This window comes from Pyrgilauda ruficollis, unplaced genomic scaffold, assembly GCF_017590135.1.
Source record: "Pyrgilauda ruficollis isolate IOZ18807 unplaced genomic scaffold, ASM1759013v1 scaffold10, whole genome shotgun sequence".
NCBI lineage: Eukaryota > Metazoa > Chordata > Aves > Passeriformes > Passeridae > Pyrgilauda > Pyrgilauda ruficollis.
This window is the reverse complement of record NW_024508101.1, coordinates 5,723,049-5,742,285: the sequence shown is the minus strand read 5'-3', so window position 1 is coordinate 5,742,285 and position 19,237 is coordinate 5,723,049. Positions and strand designations below refer to the sequence as shown.

At 45.4% G+C, this 19,237-nt stretch overlaps 1 protein-coding gene across 1 annotated transcript in view; it reads right to left on the bottom strand.

The window, feature by feature from the left end:
- The window catches only part of LRIG1 (leucine rich repeats and immunoglobulin like domains 1), a 92,676-nt gene that overhangs the window by 13,365 nt on the left and 60,074 nt on the right, over window positions 1–19,237 (bottom strand). The window contains exons 6-11 of the mRNA XM_041460577.1: window positions 17,689–17,832; window positions 16,830–16,973; window positions 12,060–12,203; window positions 7,811–7,891; window positions 2,749–2,820; window positions 1,397–1,468 (exon numbers count right to left, since the gene is read on the bottom strand). Of these exons, the coding sequence (XP_041316511.1) occupies window positions 1,397–1,468; window positions 2,749–2,820; window positions 7,811–7,891; window positions 12,060–12,203; window positions 16,830–16,973; window positions 17,689–17,832 (657 nt within the window). The remainder of the gene's footprint in view (window positions 1–1,396; window positions 1,469–2,748; window positions 2,821–7,810; window positions 7,892–12,059; window positions 12,204–16,829; window positions 16,974–17,688; window positions 17,833–19,237) is intronic.

Below are 19,237 nucleotides of genomic sequence, written 5' to 3'. Positions count from 1 at the left end.
AAAGAACAGGGGAGCTTTGGGATTAATGTGGGATCCTTTTAATATTCTGGGCCAAATTATGGCTCAGCATAGCTCTAAGGCCAGTGAAGAACTGTACATTTACACAAACAGGGCATTCATACTTTGGTCTGGTTTGCAAAACTCAGTCTGATCCTTGGAATTGAATGGGAGGATGCCTCAGAGACTGGGAAAGTGCTCCAGAGAGAGCTCCTGTCCTGCAATCCTACAAGCTATGCAAGAGCAGGGTATCAAGAGCACAGCAGAATCCCAACTCCAGCACTGCACTATAAGATGTGAATATCTTGCTAATTTTCTACCCAATACCTCAGGAAATCCTGAAGTTCAAAATGAGCAGGGAAGGGAAAAAGAAAGAAATTGACTGGAGAGGGAGGGAATATAGGGATTTGACTTTTCAAAGCTGTCCACTTTCCTATTCTAGAAAGATGTGTAGCCTCTAACACATATGATGGCATAAAACCCTCCTGGCTACTTGGGACAGGTCAGGAGATCCTTCAGCACAGTGCATTCTGCATGTAAATGTCCTCTAGCTGAACTTCTCCAGTTTATAAACATTCCTTCACACATTATCTAGGATCTCACTATCTCTTCCTAATAGGATCAGTCTTTCATCTCAATTTTGTTGCAAGTGCCAGTGCAGAAGATAACGTTTTTAATCACACAACAGACACACAGTGTTTATCTTCTTCACTGCCTGTCACTAGTATCAAGTGTCACTACCAGCAGTGACCATCTGATTCCCATTTCCAATGTCAGGAGCAAGAACCTGTACCTGCCCAAATACCAAATAAATGATTTTGTGTTCCACAGACACTGCACTACTCTGGGGCATACCAACACACTGACAATGGATTAAATATTCATGGGGAAGAAGAGAAAAGGAAACCAGGCAAGACTGGAAACAGTGTCTGATAACAGTGCAGAGCCCCAGCCTGGAGCACAAGCAGCAGCTCTGATAACACATCTGTATTTTTACACCAGAAGGCTGAATGACAAGTGGATGCAGTTCAAATGGTGCTTATCACTGCAGTATCAGTCCTGTGTGTGAACCCTAAACATAGGAGCAGCAAGGGAGCAGATGGGAATTAAATCCCTGGTGCTCGTAGCAGGAGAGCTGGCTAACAGGAGCAGGGCTGGACTTCCTGGAGATGAATAATTGCACAGGCACAAACCTGCTGGAAGAACCTGTCCCCATGATCTAATTTCACTCACTATTACATGCAATGACAGCTCCTCGTGTGTAAAAACACCCCACAGAGGAGGATGCAGGCGTGGGGGAAATGAATGAGTGGCAATGTGGATAATGTGCTGCTGCTCAGGTGCAGGGCCAGGAGGATCCCTCCTGCCCAAGGGGGGTGTGAGCAGGGCAATCACTCACAGCTGCCGCAGGCTCCTCATCCTGGCAAAGGCATCAGCTTGGATGGAGCGGATGGCGTTGGCCCCGAGGTTCCTGCAGGCACAACCACAGGCAGTGTCAGCAAAAGAGATGCCATGGCTGGGACAGAGCCTCTCCACACTGATTTAAGCAATAACTCAAGTAAAAGGTGATTTGGTAGCTCCTTGTTAAGGCCTTCAGCACTTACAGCACATAGAAATGTTCCTCGAAACACCTTTGTATTAATAAAGCATAGCTGAACAATAGCCAGCCAACAAAAATTACACTTAACTGAATCACTAAGTCATTCCCTACCCCATCTTCTCACTGCATTTTCTCAGTCTGAGCTACCTCCATCATCCATAGCTCAGAAATTCCTCAGCCCCCTCAATAACCAAAGATAGTCAGGAATGTGGTACCCCAGGCTAGACCTTCAGCAAACATAAAAGAAAGCAAATACTTGCACTAAGCAGCATCTGAGGAATTATTTGAAAGTGACTTGGAGAGGATACTGTTTTAAAAAAATCCCAGTATCTCCAAAGGAAGGGGTTAAAGGCTTCCCTTACAACTATTGCTAATTAAAAAAATTGTTCTCTGAAAAAGCACAGTGTCAGATTTAGGGCTGAAGTTTACTGAGTGACCTGTAGGGCAGATGAGCACTGCCTAAAGAGGACAATTTCAGTACAGAATTAAGGGCACCTTTATTTGGGAATGTACTCCCAGTCAGGCAGCCCAAATCTTTCAGTGTGCTCTTGATGGCCATAACATTTCATACAATCAACAGCCAATAAAACATGTAGAGCACAGTCACATATACTTCAACTTGTCTTAATCCAAGAAAGGAGGTTATTCATGAATCACTGCTGGAGTCATCAGCCTTGGGACACAGAAAAAAATTACACAGAGGCAGCCAAAATTTACTTCTTGCAAATGGCTCTAAGGGGGTTGTGCTGAATGGGCATGTTCAGTGGGGATGCATCAAACCCAGTCATCTGTAACACGTGTCACTGCCAGAGCCTGGGTTCAGGAGGGAGCTGGGGCAAAGGAGGAGAGAGTGCTATGCCTGCACCAGCCTCTTCATGGCTAACAGCCTGCAAAGCACTAATGTGAAAATCAAGGTGATACTCTCAAAAATTAAGAGCATGCAAATTTCCCATATGTTCTATAACTTTGTTCCTGGCACAAAAAAAGGCCAAAGTTGAGGTGGACTTATAATGAGAAGGAAGCAGGTGGCCCCTACAAATGGACTGGCTTCTCAGTTTACAAAGACACTATTAAATTGCTAGCAGATTTCTCAAGCAGCTACTTTTGGCAGACCCCCCTTCCCAAACTCTGAGGCATGGTGGGTTACTCACAGGTGCTCCAGAGCCTCCAACCCTGAGAACGCTTTCTTGGCCACCGACTTGATCTTGTTTCCAAACAGAGTTCTGCAGTTTCCAAACATCCAGTGCCAGATAAATGAAAGAAAATGGGGGGAGAGAGGGGAAAAAAAAAAAAAAAAAAAAAAAAAAAAAAAGAAAAAAAAAAAGGAACACAATTAGTGTGGCTTTATCTGATATACACACTCAGTGTAAGTCCTAGGAAATCTGAACTGCACAGAGATTAAGAGGGCTGAAGCACACTCGCTTTCCTGCTCCTGAAATTAAATCCTTTTATCTGTATTTGAATTTAATAGTGATGACAGCGCAAAAGGGAATGTGCCATATCATGTAAAAAGGCAGGTTTGCTCCTGTGCTTGGGAACCAGCTTGCTGAGTAACAGAAGGTCCCCTCTGTTCTTCACAGGCTGGCTGTGGACAGGATTAAGTGCAGTGACAGTTTAACAAGATATTGGTTTCTCCCCACAAACTTTTCATTTCTGACTTCTACCCAGACAGGAAGGAGAGTGGTGATTTATTCCCTGGTGCTTGGCCCGAGCAGCTATCAGCACACAGAGCTGAGGGCTGCCCCAGGGCTGCACATTCACACAGCAGCTGACTTGGAGGCACTGCTCGTTCCTTCCTGATAAATGCAACAGCAAAGCAACATGGTGCAACAGATCAGAGCCAAGGGATAACTGCAAGGAGAAAAAGGCAGAGCAGGTAATGTGCAGAGCAGAGGAGTGGGCTTGCTTGCATCTGTGACCAGAGAGCATTCCTCTGAATCAGCAGTGGCACGAGGGGGCTATCAGCAGAAAACAGCCAGCTGGAGAGATCCCAGCCCAGCTGTCATCTCCAGAGCAACAGTTCTCCATAAATATTGACCAGTGCTGATGGCCAGGGGCAGGGCTTGTGCCAAATGGATAGTCCTCTCACCTGTTTTAATAAAACATCAACCAGTGTCATTAATTAGGAACTGCTTTCTTCCCCAGGCTCCCTCTAAGGTTTATCCTCCAGGTGCATCTGTTATCACCACGTGGTGGTTCAGGGCACTTCAGATGAAAAAAGGGCACATCTGGTGCTGCATTTGATTTTGAGTTTTCATTCAAGAGCTGTCCTTCAGTATAGGGTGTGAAGGCACTATCAGCACCCCAAAAAGACTTAAAACTATGATGGCCCCACTGCTTGCTTACTGGCCAGGGAAAGGAGTACAGGATGGAGCATGTGCAGCCATTCCACAAGCAAATACATTTCCATGAACTTGTCAATGCTTTCCACAAAGCACTTTTCAAATGTCAGGATAATTTGGTTATATACTGGATGCAGGAAAGCCCAGTCTCAAATACCCTCAGCACCAAAGGATGTGTGCAGTCATGTGTGTCAGCATTTGGTAAAAGGGATGTTGCATTAATGAAGGCTTTGAAAAATCCATTAGAATGATTAATACAGTAAATAATTTATTATATGTAAACTCTGATCAAATGGCTGCATCCATACATACTGATTTCTGCAGCCATATTCCTGTGATATAAGGACAAGGTAAGGATAAAATAAGAACTAAAGGAAATGGCCTCAAGCTGTGCCAGGGGAGGTTTAGATTAGATTTTAGGAAAAATTTCTTCAGAGAAAGCATTGTAAGCATTGAACAGACTGCCCAGGGAAGTGGCAGAGTCGCCATCCCTGGAATTGTTCAAAAACATGCGGATGTGGCACTCCAGGACATGGTTTAATGATGAACATGGTGATGGTGCTAGGTTAATGGTTGGGCTTGATGATCCTAAATACCTTTTCCAACCTTTATGATTGTAATGGAAGTTAGATGGGCAACTGCTGCTGAAAAAATTATGCTGAGCTTGGGTTTGATAGCTGCAGATTTCTATTACTGTTCAATAGATTTTGGTGTTTGAAAATTGGAGATACTGCAGATATCTGTTCAGTTATCTGTGCAGAGATAAGGAGTGCACCTGGGGAAGGGAATACACAGCTACACCACTTGTGTAGGTGCACACAGCACGATGCCTGGACATGAGAAATACCTAACACACACAACAAGTCAGGCCTCAGCAAACTCATTACTCCTTGCAACTAATTTCAATTAAGTGCCTCTAGAAATCTGAGAGTTTGAACCTAGAGGCCCCCATCAAAGGGCTGTGAAGGCTGGAATGTGAAGGCAGCCGAACACAGCCACAATTAGCCATCCCACTGCTGGCCTGAACCTCCTCCACGGGGCAGAGCCAAGCACAAGCTCTCCTGGAGACTGCACCAGGGTAATTACATGCCAAGCACACAATTCATTGCAGTGTTTTCTCCTCCAGCCAGTTTTGCACCTGCAGGAAGATCTCGCTGAGTGAGCCATCAAAAAGCTGGTTACATTTAGCAGCTTGAATAATTAGGAACCTCCTTGTTCCACAGTGATTCCACCGGTGCTTTTTATGCTTCAGTGCTTCTCAACTCCCTCTTTCTTCAAGCAACATTTTAATTTAGGCCTGTGCTCTCCATCCTGGAGAGCTTCATATATAATTCAGAGAAGGCTAAAGTGACTGGCCTCTCCATCTCTGTTTAACACCTTCATGTCAGCGAACAACCCTCTCTGTGCTAAATCCTTTCAGAGGCTAATCTGTGCCAGATCAAAGGGGAATGGCTTTTAAGGCAATCTCCACAGAGCTGAGGTGATTATTAATTCATTGGAAGGTCTCCTCTGAAGTGCCCATTTATTTTTTGTATGCTAATGCATTTAAAGAGGCTGACGGTTTAAACACAGGCCCTAAATCACACAGTGAAATGTTTGCTGAAAGGGCTGATCTTTTATTTACAAAAAAATCCTGATACTCAGTTCAGCCTTAGAAATCACCAGTCTGGGATTTATGTGCTGATAAGCTAAAACAGTTCTGAGGAGATCCCTTTAAAAGTGACCACTCACAAGTATTCTCAAAACGCCTCCAGAAATAAAAATAAAATAATTTTATGTTTAAGTGTTTTTTAGCCTTACATTCTGGCTGACAGTGAATAATCCCAGCAAGTTGTCTGTCCCACAGCAGCTCATTCTGTTAAGTAATCAAACCACTCCTCTCTGCCCCAAACCAACCTGATCCACATGCTCTTCCAGGCTAAGAAATGTGCTGCAATCCCTGCAGAAACCTTCCCTGCACACATCCCTCCGCCAGCCTCACCTCAGAGCTGGCCTGAGTCCACGTGCAATGACAGGCATCAGTCAACAAAGGAAAGAAAGACATAAACCCAACTCCCTTAGACTTGCACAAGCCCTTAGTGCATCCTTGGCTACTGGCAGCCCAAGCCAGGCACCTTTTGGAGGTGCTCCCTGTGCTGGGTGACAAACATCACATCAGGCCACGGCATTTCACAGGGGAGAGCAATAGCTGCTGTGCCCAGAGCTCCCAGCACATAACCCCACAGGCTGCCCCTGCTCCCTTCCTTCCTCCTCCTGCTCCTTGCTGTTCCTCCTGGCCTCTGCCTGACCCCCACACCTCATCAGGGCTCACTGCTCCTGCTTTCCAAGTCAATCCTTCTGCTGAGCTCTTTCCTTCCATGCTGTCTCCTCTGGATTTTTCACCACTCTGTTATCTGCACCCAGCATTTCTAACGATCACTTGGGATCAGGTTTTGCTGGTTTTGCTCCCATGCCTGTGGCCCTGTTGGAGGGATGCACCACCAGGACAGCTCTGTCTGCTCCTTTCCACCACCTTCTGTGCCCTGTCAAAGCAGTACTACAGACGCAGAATCCTCACAGGCTGCAAATCCCACTGGACAGAGTCTCTGCTCCCCTCATCCTTCCAGCTGCTCACATGGTCTCACTCGTTTCTTCAGACAAACCAAACACTTCAGTCAGGCAGCCAAGGACTCTTCTACCCACCACATCTGCTCCTCTGCTTTTTTTCTGGCAGTCATGGGAAGATTCCCTGACTCTGCATGCACAGCAATTCTTACTGACTTTCCTCTCACCCCCACACTGCTTCTGCTTCCCTGCCTGGCTCCCCCTGTCCTTAAATCCTCCTCTGCCTTCTGCCCCACTTTACTGGCAGCTGCAACTTGGTCCCCTCTGCATGGACCCAGCGACTCTCTTCAGCAACAACCAAATGCCATCTCTGTCTGTGATTTCAGGTTTGTCTCCTCTAAGCACTGCATCCTCACAATCCCTGCCATGGCTCATCCTGCTCCCTGAGGAGTCTCTGATGAGAGTGTGACAATATCCCTCCTCCTGCCAGGATTCATTGCAGCCATCTGCTCTCCATCGAGGTGCTTTTACTGCACCTCTGGCTGTGCCATCCCAGCAGCACAGACAGCGGCACGGGGGGCACTGAGAACTTCAACAAAGGCAAGAGGTAATGATTAGAGACTCTTGATTTGTCACAAGCCATCAGAGACTCCTCTGACAGGGCTGATTTATAGCACCCATTTCAAATGGAACGGGGATTGCACAGAGCAATGTGAAACCCTGGCGAAGGCCAAGCAAGCCATAAACATTTGCAAGGCGCATGCTTGCCTTGGGATTCTTTTTATCTCTTCAAGAGCCTGTGCCCCATGGTGCCTTTTATTGTCACTGCACATGGAACTGAGCCCAAAAGATCACTCTCAGAAAGAGTATCCCACAGAAACGAGTCCTGTTTCAATCCTCTGCTGTAACAGGAAGTGGGGTGATTTTTCTCTTCTGTTTATTGTTATTTGCTGCATCAATCAGTGCCTCACTGGAGATTGCAAAGGGGTCGTTTTTGGTCGCTTGTTTGCTTTTAGAAGTGAGGAATGGTTGAATTTTATACATGAAAACAGCTTAAGTTTCTCTCTGTGTCTGAACTGCAGTATGTGGCACCGTCTGTTCACCATTTAGAAAGGAAATAATTGCCCCATACCTGCTTAAAAACATCAGTGCTTGAAAACCACATTTGCACTCTTGCAGTGAGCCTGCAAAACTACCACAGCTCAGATTTTTTGTTGCTCTTTCTCTTGTTCCAAGGTGAGAGAGGCTGCATGAAAAGGGACAGACCCAACCCCACACAGGCACACAACAAAACTGGCTTGCAGAATTCAAGCCCAGGGATACTCACAGCTTGCTCAGGTTTTCCAGGCCTGTAAAGGCTCCATTGGTATCTTCTATTGTGCCTGAGATGTCGTTGTGGTCCAGTTCCCTGGGGAGAGGACAAGAGAGAGCTCAGAATCAGCAACTTAGTCCCAATGTCACTGTTACAAACAAGTGGACAAAGCTGGAGAGTGCCACATGAGAGCTGCCCATTTTCCCCTGACAGTCACCAGAAAATGCAGAGTCCTGCAGCAAAGCAGCACCAATCACTTCTCCTGCCCACACATGGTGCATTCCAGAGCTCTGGCTTGTTCCTAGCTGAAACCCTCTGAGACAGCTACTTTTTACCAAGTAGGTTTCTGTCCTTTTCTAGTTCTGCACATCCAAACAGGAGTAAAATGAAAATAAAGTGCCAAAATTAAACTGAAAGAAACAGCTGTCCTTAAATGCTGCTACCATGAAATAAGATCACTATGGGTATTCCAGTGTGTTTATGTATTTGTCTATAGCTGAATCTTAGGAAGATGATTTGGCATATTTTCTACAAAGCTGCATTTTTTCTGGCAATGAACTTGAAAACTCAACAAAGGAAAGTGCCAGCATCACTAACCAGCCTAACTCTGTATAACCATTTGAAAAAAAACCAAGAGAATTCCTTTTTCAGAGTTAGCTTCTTTTGGCTTTCAAATTGACCATCAATTATAAGAGTCAAAGAGGTCTGAAGAAAAACAAGCACACAGAACAAACACAGAGATCCACAAAAGCTGTTTAAACAGACTGTTTAAAAATCCTTCCCTCCCAGCTTTTAAATCCAGCTAGCAATGAATACCCAGCAACACAGACAGAAATTCATCATTTCCAATGTTAAGTAAAAAGAAAGAAAAACTAAATAGGCTTTGTTGGTTTTGTTACATCACTCAGATTTAAAACCTGGCAAAACACAGCACCAAAGCAAACTTCAGCATCCAGATAACCCCTGAGCCCTCAGGTACTCCTTTCACACCTTTTGAAGATGAGTATCAGAATGTTTCCAGATAAAAAAATATTAAGACCAAATCAAGAAAAACCAAGTCCCCCTGCATTTTGCAACATTCCAGACAGAGGCAATACAGTGTGGCTTCTGGGCAGCACAAATACACAAAAGAAAAACCAAGTCCCCCTGCATTTCCAGACAGAGGCAATACAGTGTGGCTTCTGGGCAGCACAAATACACAGTAACTCACAGGAAGGGAAAACAAATTTTAAAAAAAGCCCCAGTTTCAATATGGGAATGTTCTCCCTCAGCTGGCTCAGTCTTTGCTCCTTTCTCTGCTTTAGGGTGAACTAAAGATGTGAAGGGAGATGGCCAAAAGCCACAATTCCTGTTTCTCAGCTGGCTTAAGCTTGAGACCTGAATCTTATGTCCCTGGAGAGCCCTGGCCTTAGCCAGCATCACTGTGGATGTCAGGGTGACCTGGGGGCTGCTCTGTACCAAAGGCACGGACAAAACCTCAACATCCCCGTGGGGTGTGGGCACACATAATGCTGTGGGGGCCAAGAGATGAGTCCAGGAGAACGCTTTGATGTGCTGGCATTTCCAGCACCATCCTAGTGGGACAGGAGCAAATCCACCCTCCTGGAGCTCAGTTTCTACATTTTCCCTACGCTTGCCAAGCCAATGTCCCTTGTTCTGTTTGTTTTTTAAGGGAAAATCCCTTCTCAGACATTTCTCCTCTTCAGTTTCACCACGGGTTACTGGTCTTTGGAGCAGCAAAACCTTTCCCATGGCAGAGACAGACAAGTGGGAACAGGCTGTAGGAGCTCTGACACACACTTTTATTAATTGACTGCCACACATTGTGTTTTCTTGAAAAAGGGAAAGAAAATGGTATTGGCTTGTTCATCCAGTGGCAACTCAAAGGTTTAGTGTTAGAAAGGAGGAATAAAAAACCTTTTTAACAAATGAGTGAAAATAAGAGAGAGGGAGAAAAAAAGAGTGGGGTATTTTGGCCCAGCTCTCTTTGTATCCCAACTCCTCTCCCAGCCCCTGTTGCCAATTTCCTATTCTTTCTGGCTGGCTGAGCTTGAATGCTCGCAGCCTTGTTAATCATTGTGCTCAGAGGTCTCCGGCCTGACCTCTATTTGAATAGCTCCACATTTCAGCAGTTTCACACCCACCAAAGGCTCCCCAACAATAGCCCATAATTAAAGCATGCTCAGCTCTTTTTCACCAGGTGCAGGACCCAATAGGCCTTTCTCTTTATTAAATTAGAGCTCGCTCACACACTCCCCTCTCCACCTCCCCCCCTCTGCCCTGGACATAAAAGAGGCTCCACATTCACTGCAGAGCAAAGAGAAGGACCAGCTTCCCTTCCCCTCCATTTTTCTTTGGAAACCTTTAGTTCCGGTCTTGACAGCTGCCTCAGAGAAGTCCCTTTCTCAATGCCCAGTGGCTGAAAGGCTTTGGCTTAAGTTTAAAAAAAGCAAACAAAACCCAAACTCACTTTCCAGTCACTTCCTTCACTATGAACTTCAGTAAAGAAAAGAGTAAGATGCAAAAAGTACTGTAAAGAGGGGAGATTTTTCTGTTCCCATTTCCTTTTAATGACTCGGGCCACAATGGGCTTCTGAAGAGGAATAAAAGTATCAAAGTGTGTTTTTTTCTTTTGAAGGAAGAATTAAATCAGTTTGCTGAACCCAACCAGCCTGGGAACGTGTCTGGTGCTGTCACAAGGGCTGTGAGAACTCTGTGGTGTGCCAGATGAAGGTGCTGAGCCTGCAGCTCCCAGAGGAGGAGAGCAGCCAGCAGCCCTGCAGGTTCCAGCAGGGAGACAGAGGCAACACAGCTGCAGGAATGGAACTGGATCCCCATCTTCTGATGTTCGTAAGACAAGCCCAGATGTACTTCAGTCTCACACAGCTCTCAGTGTGTAATGGTACAATGCTACAACTGTGTCACTGTCATATTTTCTGAAAAATCTCTTTGCCCAGCAAAAATGCTACAACTGTGTCACTGCCATATTTTCTGAAAAATCACTTTGCCCAGCATTCTTCTCCTGGGAAGCTGAGAAGCCTCAGAGAAAAAGGAAAACAATAATTATCTGATTCGCTTCTCCTGTGTTTTGCTGCTTTAGAATGTGTTTACACATTGTTTACCAACAGCTGGTTGTTCATTGGTTTCTGCTGTGAATTGTTTTGACTTAATGGCCAATTATAGCCAAGCTGCGTCAGACTCTGAGGAGTCACAAATTTTCATTAGTACCTTTTTAACCTTCTGTCTGTATCCTTTCTCTATTCTTTAGTATAGTTTAGTAGAGTATTATTTAACATAATATAGGACATAAAATAATAAATTAGCCTTCTAAGAACATACAGTCAAATTCATCATTCCTTCCTTCCCTCATCAGGGGTCCCACAAATAAACACAACTGCATCCCACAGGAGGTCACACTGATCTGTCTAATGGGCTCTACTGCTCCTAAAACCTTACAGGCTGGTATTTGGACTAGGCAAGCTCATTTGCAGTATCACATTTCCAGGTATTACATTGTGTCAGTGGCTTTAAAATAAAAGTCTGTGGTAAATGGCCACAGCCAGCACTGGATGGATAATTTCTGCAATTCAGTACTAGGGCTCACAAAACTTTGCCCTTGGCAACTTTTTGGTTTTTCAGGGTTTCCCATGAAAATCAGAGCACAGAATGTTTCCTGGACCCAAATGCATTAAAGACTTCTGCTTATTTGCATGGTACCTGCAAAAGCTTCTTATTTCTATGACTGGACTGAAGGCTGGGTGAAGCTTCATGTGTTGCTACACTTCTGATACAGTCAGACACCAAGCCCAACCTCTACATTACTTTGTTTTCCAATTGTCTTTTTATTAACATCATCTTATAATAATAATTTTATATTTAATCAAAATTTTATATATAATGTTCAGTACAAAAAATAAGTAACAACACAGAAGTGTTCAATAGCACATTTAAGAGGATATTCAAATTTCCAGTGTTGTCAGTGGAAGGAATCATTCCCCGCTCCTTCTGAGTTTCTTTCTTTCCAAAAGAAGCTAAGGTTTTCTAAGAATTTCAATTAAAGTCAATATGATAGCAAGAGAAATACTGCTATTAGCTGCAGGAATAAGACCTCAGGGATTTTTGGTCAGCTGAGGTCTGGCAGTTTCAGGAACCTGAAACTGCCAGACATGGGCACCCAAAGCACCTTCAAAGCAGAACCACCTGTCAGAACACAAACTGTGGAGGGAACATGGGTGTGGTCTGACAAAAGCTGAGAGCAACTTACAGGACACGGAGGTTTTTGAGTCCCCTGAAAGCCCCTTCTGCAATGTGATTGATGGAATTGTGGCTCAGCCGCAGCACGTGCAGTCCCCCAAGGTCTGCCAGGCTTCCCTCGTCCAGCCTCGTCAAGTTGTTGTAGGAGAGTATCCTGAGGGAAAAAAATGCAACAAACAGCTCTGGAGCCAAGCTGCGTCAGACTCTGAGGAGTCACAAATTTTCATTAGTACCTTTTTAACCTTCTGTCTGTATCCTTTCTCTATTCTTTAGTATAGTTTAGTAGAGTATTATTTAACATAATATAGGACATAAAATAATAAATTAGCCTTCTAAGAACATACAGTCAAAATCCGTCTGGTATTTTCCAAACTCCTCTGTGCCAAGCAGTGCCTGCCTCCCACAGGCACCTGACACGAGGTGATGTGCTGGTGGATGAGGAAATAAGATTGATTGAAGTATTGCCCCAAGACACCCATGGGGAAGCCTGGGTGACACTAGGGAGCAGCAGGCAGCTGGTTCCCAGCTATGGGGCAATTTTCTGTGCAGGCTGCAGAGAAAGGCTGCCCCAGGAGTGGCTGAGAGCAACAGCCCAGCACACACACTCTGTCAGCTCCAGCAGGGAGAGCTCCTCCTGCTCCCAAGCAGCTGGCTGAGGGTCTGGCAGCACCAGCCCTGTGTCCCCACAGGCACAGGCAGGGCTCAGGTGGCTGTGCTCAATCCCCACTCCCTCTGAGCTCACAGGGAACAGCAGGCCGTGCTCCCCACGCCCTGCGAGGTGCAGAGTGATGTCACACTGATGGATTCTGGAGCTCACACAGGCTCTTGGCAGGGTCCAGACTGCTGTGCTCAGGAGGTGCCTTATCATTCTGCACTTGTGCACAGCCAGCCCCAGGCTCTGGGTGTGGGTGCCTCAGCTCCACCCCAGTCCAGAGCCAAAAGCATTTCACCACAAGGCAATTGAATGCTTCCTTTCACCCACAGAAAGGAGGTGCCTGTTGTAAACCAGCCACCTTTCCTTCCACTCCCCTTTGTCAAGGAGCACAGTTTGCCTTAAATCCTCTCCACTTACAAGAGACTATTGGAGGGTTGGTTTTTTTTCCTAGTTTTCCATCTGTCTCTTCCCCTTGCCTGCATTATCTCTGGTCTTGGAGATTTTTTTTAAGCACTGCTCCTGTTGCAGTTTGGAAGCTGGCAGGAAGGCAGCTGCTTTTCTCTCCCAGCAAGGTGCAGATGAGGCTTTGGAGATGTGACACTGAGGGCAAGCCTTGGGAAGCTACTGCAGCCACCTCACACACTGTGCAACCACCTTCTATCCAGAATAAAGGCCTGCTGTGGAAGGCCAGCCTGGATTCTCAAATGAGGGACCTCTCAGAGTAGCAGCAGGCACCAGATTTTCAAAACCTCCTTTTTAGTGACCTGGGAGTGCAACTCACTTCAAAAGATGTGAGGGTTTGGGCTGCTCAGCTTTTGAAAAAGTGAAACAGCTTTGAACAAGCACTGAAATTCTTCACTGTACAGACAAGAAAAAAAAAAAAAAAACCAACACTGAGTTCCAAACCTCCAAATTCCTCTTCTAGTACTGCCTGTTAATGAGTCTGCTTAAAAATGTGTCTAGGGCTTGCATGAAATTCACTGCAAAGCCAAAACCTAAGTCCAAACAGACACATACTCCAAAGCACTGAGAGTGTCATTTACTTGGCAAAGGGGCTGTCTATCTTTTAGCTGTTTGAGTGGGCAGAGGGCAAGCTCTGGAAAAAATTCAGCAAAGATTAATGAGTTTGAAGGTATGGGACAACATACTTTCATTCCTAAAGAAGCTATAGTGTTAGTTATGAAGAACTGGCATCTGGTCAAAATTATGTCCTCACCTGCTATTAAAGAATTTGGCTTTTTAAAAAAAAATTGTTCAAAAGTAATCCTAAACCTGGCTGAGAAAATAAATAGTTCCTTTTGATTCCACACATAAGAGTTCCTGCCACAACTGGTGAAGGCATGTTCCCTCTGTTTGTTTGTCACCCCAAGATGGACAGACAGCAGCAGGACATGGGGACTCTCAATGGTGTCACACATGGAAGGTTTCAGGGGCTATTGCACCTGGCAGGGGCCTCTTCAGCATGCCAGAGCTCTGCTTCCTGCCACAGGACAGGCCAATTTGCAAAATCAGGTTTCCCCCCTCAGCTCAGCAGCATGGGTTATCTGGTTGAGAGAAGCCAGCAGATCTCTGCTGCTTCCCTGACCCTGGGATAAATCACTGGAATGAATAAATGGCAATGTTTGTCTACATAGCCCTTCCAGCCTGGCCAGAAGTAGGAGATTTTGAGCACCATGCCAAAATTGGTGCAGAAAGGGGTTAACCAGAACCCTGTTGTGCAACTGGAGCTGCTGCAGCCAGCCTGTTCTGGACCAGGTACATCTAACACACTTCACTGCCACTGACCAAGCTACAGGTAAAAAAGGAAAGACCCAGCAGCCAAGTCACCATTTACCTCTGATGAAATCCTCTGCTCCCACTGTGGTTTTTTCCATGATGCTGATGCTCTAGCACCTGACTGGTGAATACAATCAGCCCTTTCTCATGCTCAGAACAAGGCAAGAGCTTTCTTTCCTTGTCAGCTTTTACATCAGCCCAGAGCCTTGGGTTCACGTTTTGTCCCAGCAACTGAATGAGAGCTAACTCCTCCTTCAGATGATCAACTCCCTCCTTAGAAAACTTTGAAACTCATTCTCTGTACAACCAGAGTGTTTTCTGGTAACTGAAACCCAGTAGATTTAGCAACAGTGGAGGAGAGCAAGGATCTTTCCATCAGGAATGAAACATACACAACTAACAAAGTGCACAGTCTAGATGTATCCATGGCTTCCTTTCCTCACCCTGCATTTCAGCACACACCTCTCCTACAGGTACTCTCCAGCTGTGGGAGTTTCAGTTTGGAGACCTGATGGCTCCCTGCAGCAGCCTTACCCTAAAGGCAACACCTGGAAGAGCTTGTAGCACTTTGCAGGGCTGTGCTAACACCCACACAAATCGCCTTTCCCATCTCAGGCACTGGCCTCAAACTGCAGCACAATCCTGCCTGTCAGGTCAGGCACACCCCAGTGGCTCACACCATCTCACACCACCAGGCATTTTCCAAACCTACCCCATCCTGCACCCCAGTTTCTGCAATCACTGCTTCTAACACAGGACAGCTCACTGTTAGAGCTGCTTGTTGGACGAGATTCTAATCCATACCTCAGAAAAAGGACTCAGCAGAACAAGCAACCTCTAGTCTAAACCTTGAGGGTTTGCAAGACAGTCATGTAGAGAAGACAAGCTTAGCTCTCCCTAAAAGAGTTCTGCCATTAGCCCTGCGAGGTGCAGGTGGGCCTGACCCATCCCATCCAACCCAGGCTGAAATAACTCAGCACAGGCACCAGATGTTTGGTCCTGAGAGCAGAAAGCTCTCAGAGCTGTGCAGTGCAGTGATCCGCATTTGGCTGTTCCAAGAATTCAGCTGTGAGTGTCTTGGCAAGGCAGGTTCCCTTTTCTTGATGCTTCAGATTTTAACAGACCAAAGGCAGAGCACATTTCCAGTTCTGATCTGCTGCCTTGAAGACGTCTCCATTAACACTGCCTTAATCTAGCAAAATATCATGTGAGGATCTCCACATGAAGGAACTGCAGCTGTCCACAGAACTGTGCAAGGCATGGGCAGTTCTGCAGCAATTTGAAAAATGAGGTAATTCAACAATCACGTGTATATTTAATTAAAACAAAAGATAAAGTACTTCCTTGTGCCCCCAAAAAATAACCAACATCTGAACAAATAATTTGGGTTCAACAGAAGACCACAGGGTTAGCATGTTAATTCTAAACATAAAGAAATTACATGTGTCATGTCTATCCATCTCTGAGTCCACAGCCCAAATGTTTCAGGACTCACAGCTGGGTGGGCAGACACCAACCTCCAGTGTGGGAGCAGAGTGAGGCCTCTGGCAGCAGAAAGTTGCTCTACCATACTGCTTTTTGGTGGGTAGGAGACTCCCTAACACTGTTCAACATTTCCCGCAGCAAGCAGAATGAATTCCAGTTCCACTGACCACGTGTACAGTTCACCAAAGCAAAAAGCAAAGCTTTGCATTCCCCACAGAGGGGATGACAGCACCTTCTGTAAATACTGCAAGCATCCCTGTCTCTTCAAAAAGGCATTAAGCAGTGCCACAGACCCAAAAGACAGCCTTGTGGGGCTGCCCTCAGCAGCAAGGCTTTCCTGCATTTGTCAGGCTGCATTCCCAGCACCTCAGGAGAGCAAAACCCACGTATTTACTTTTCAACAACTGAACCCCACAGGAAGGATAAAGTGTAAACAGGAGAAACAAGGAGAACTGCCTTGAAAGGGCCAAATCTCTGCTGGTTGAAAACATGGTTGTTCTTTGTAAATACAGAGGATAAAGCAAAGCCTCCTTCAGGCTGTACAGTTATTATACGGCAAGTTACAAGTCTTTAACTCACTAGCTAAAAACGTTGGCAAGCTGCAGCTCACAAACTCTCCAGGTCTTTTGGCACTGTACACTTTTAGTGGGTTCTAGCCTTTGTTTCTGGTACAAATATGTTTTAACAGAGCATCACAGGTGCTCTGAAGGTCATCATAACATCATAAATAACCAGGGCATCACTTGGGAGCCTGCAGTTCCTGCATTTCTGCAGGTTGATACAGTGGGGGCTATAAGCCCTGAGAAAATTCCTTACTCCCCTCTCACCTGCCAGCATTACACAACACCACAGAAACCAACTTACAGCTCATGCAGCTTCTGGCAGAAGCTCCAGCCATCGGGGTTGATGCGGGATATGGAGTTGTTGCTGAGGTGAAGCTGGTGCAGAGAGGAAAGGCCATAGAGAGAGCCACTGTTCACTTCTGTCAGGCTGTTGTACTCCAGGTGGCTGTGGAGAAAAATCAGAAGGAATTGACAGATATTTGGTCAAATGCTGAAAGAATTTCCAAAAAGAACTGGGATTTCAGCCATTCCTACACACCTTTCTACATACTCATGTGGACACATGCATGTGTGAGAATTTCTTGTCAAACAAAGAAAGAAATTCAAGGACAACACAAAGGAAATGCCCAGAAGGAGATGTGACTGCAGAGAGAAGATCCACTGCAAGTAAAGTAGGCTTAAAGCCCACCCTTCCATCTGGAAGCCAAGGGTGTTGGAAGCTTCAGGTATTTCTCTGCAATGACTAATCAATTTATTCTCTGGTATGGAAAGAAAACATCACCAAGAATGGCCAGCTTGGTTTCTAGGCATCCCATGAGGTGGAATGATACTGTCTGCAGCACAGAGTTTCCATCTATCAGCCAAAACAAATCTGCAGAAGTCAGATGTTTAAAGACCAATTGAGATAAATGCTGAATGTTCAAACTGTCAAACTTTCAAAGGAGTAGTGCCACAGCTTAACAAACAGTGTTGTTTTGACTGAACACCTGCTGAAGCAGTGAGCTTTTGTAAACTGTGGGTCAGCTAAAGTGAAGCTGCTGCAGCTCCTCTGGGCATGCAGGACAAAGAAAGAAGCACAAGAAGTGGCACAGGTGCCCACGGGCACAGAGAAGGATGTGACAGCAGGTGAAAAGGACAAAGAGCCCATTTCTCCAACTTACAGAACTTGCATTTTGGCCAGACCCCAGAAAGCCCCATCAGTCAGTTTGCTGATGTTGTTGCGCTGCAGTTTCAGGACTTCCAGGCTGTCCAGCCCCTGGAACGTCAGGCCCTCAATCAGGCGGATGCGATTCCGGTTCAGCTCCCTGAAACCACCAAGGCCATACAAGTTTATTAAACCCCAGCCCTTTCTCACCAAGTCATCTGTGCAGCACACAATGGGGACAGCAATGCCAACAGCTCCTGTGTCAGTGGTTCCCAGGAGACAGCAGAAGAGCACCGGAAACTTTCAGTCCCAGAGCTGCCCAGGGAAGGCAGCTGGGTGTGATCTCTTAAACAAACTCACCCCAGGACAGGCTTTCACTACAGAGAAATTACAGAGTGCAGCAATTCCTCTTCATCCCTCCTCTCTGCATTTCTTTTCAGCCATTGATCCTTCCCATCAATTTCCACTTTTCATCCTCCCTCAAGCGCAGACACCATTTGAACCAAAGCATTGGCATTACTTCCTTTACAATTCATTGTTTTTATAGGACTTGTAAATGCCCAGTAAAAATGTGCTCTGAAACATGCAGGTGCCCCAAAAGCATGGGCCCAAGAGGAAACTATGGCCAAGTCTGAAAGGAAAGCTTTCAGTCCCCTGTGAAAAATGTAATTTTTTTTTTCCCCTAATATCAGAAATTAATAAAGAGTGAAAGTGTTTCCAGTAACAATGTAGTCTTAGTAGTTGTGTATACAATAGTTTCCAGCTTGGTTCATTAAATTTCTTTTGAGTTTCTCTGGGTGAGGAAGGACCCCTAAATATTTGGCAATATCTTTTTTTCTGAATAGCATTGTGAACATCATCACAGCACACTTTACCAACCTATATCAGTCTTATGGACTACTTGACCCAGACATACCAGCTGAAAATCCAGTTCTGTTAAGTCAGTGGAGAACATCAACACAATGCACTAAAAGCTGAAGCTAAAGCTTTTAAAACTGATACTTTTCCACACGTACAAGATTAAGCTGAGGATAGTTTCCTAGTCAGTGTTTGTGTTGAGGGAAATGGTAGAGGTTACAACATCCAAACTTGTTTTGGAAAAGATGAAGAAGCCATAGAGACTTTAAGCTTACTTTTCAACTGCCTAAAAAAACAATGTTGAACTTGCGCTCAAGTTGAGAATATTTGAAGTCAAGTAAGCAGTAAAGATCTTGCAGGCCTAAAGTCCCTTGTGGTACTGAACTTCCTGGGCTATTAGTGAAACAGGCTTTGCCAGAAAAAGAACTGTACACAAATTCTACAACACACCAATCTGGGTAACTTGCAATTCATTCATGTTTATCTGCAGAGTTAAACAACCAGCTCTGAGGCAGTCATTAAGAGCACCAATTATTCCATCTCTCAGTGCAAACCATATTCCCAAACAGACTGAGTTGTTTTCATTACAGTTTTGCACGTGATGCAGTCAAACACAGTGAATCAGAAGCCCTCACTCAATGGACAGCAACTTCCAACTGAGAGGCAACAGACTTTTCCTATTGTGTCCCCCTATCCCATCCCAAACT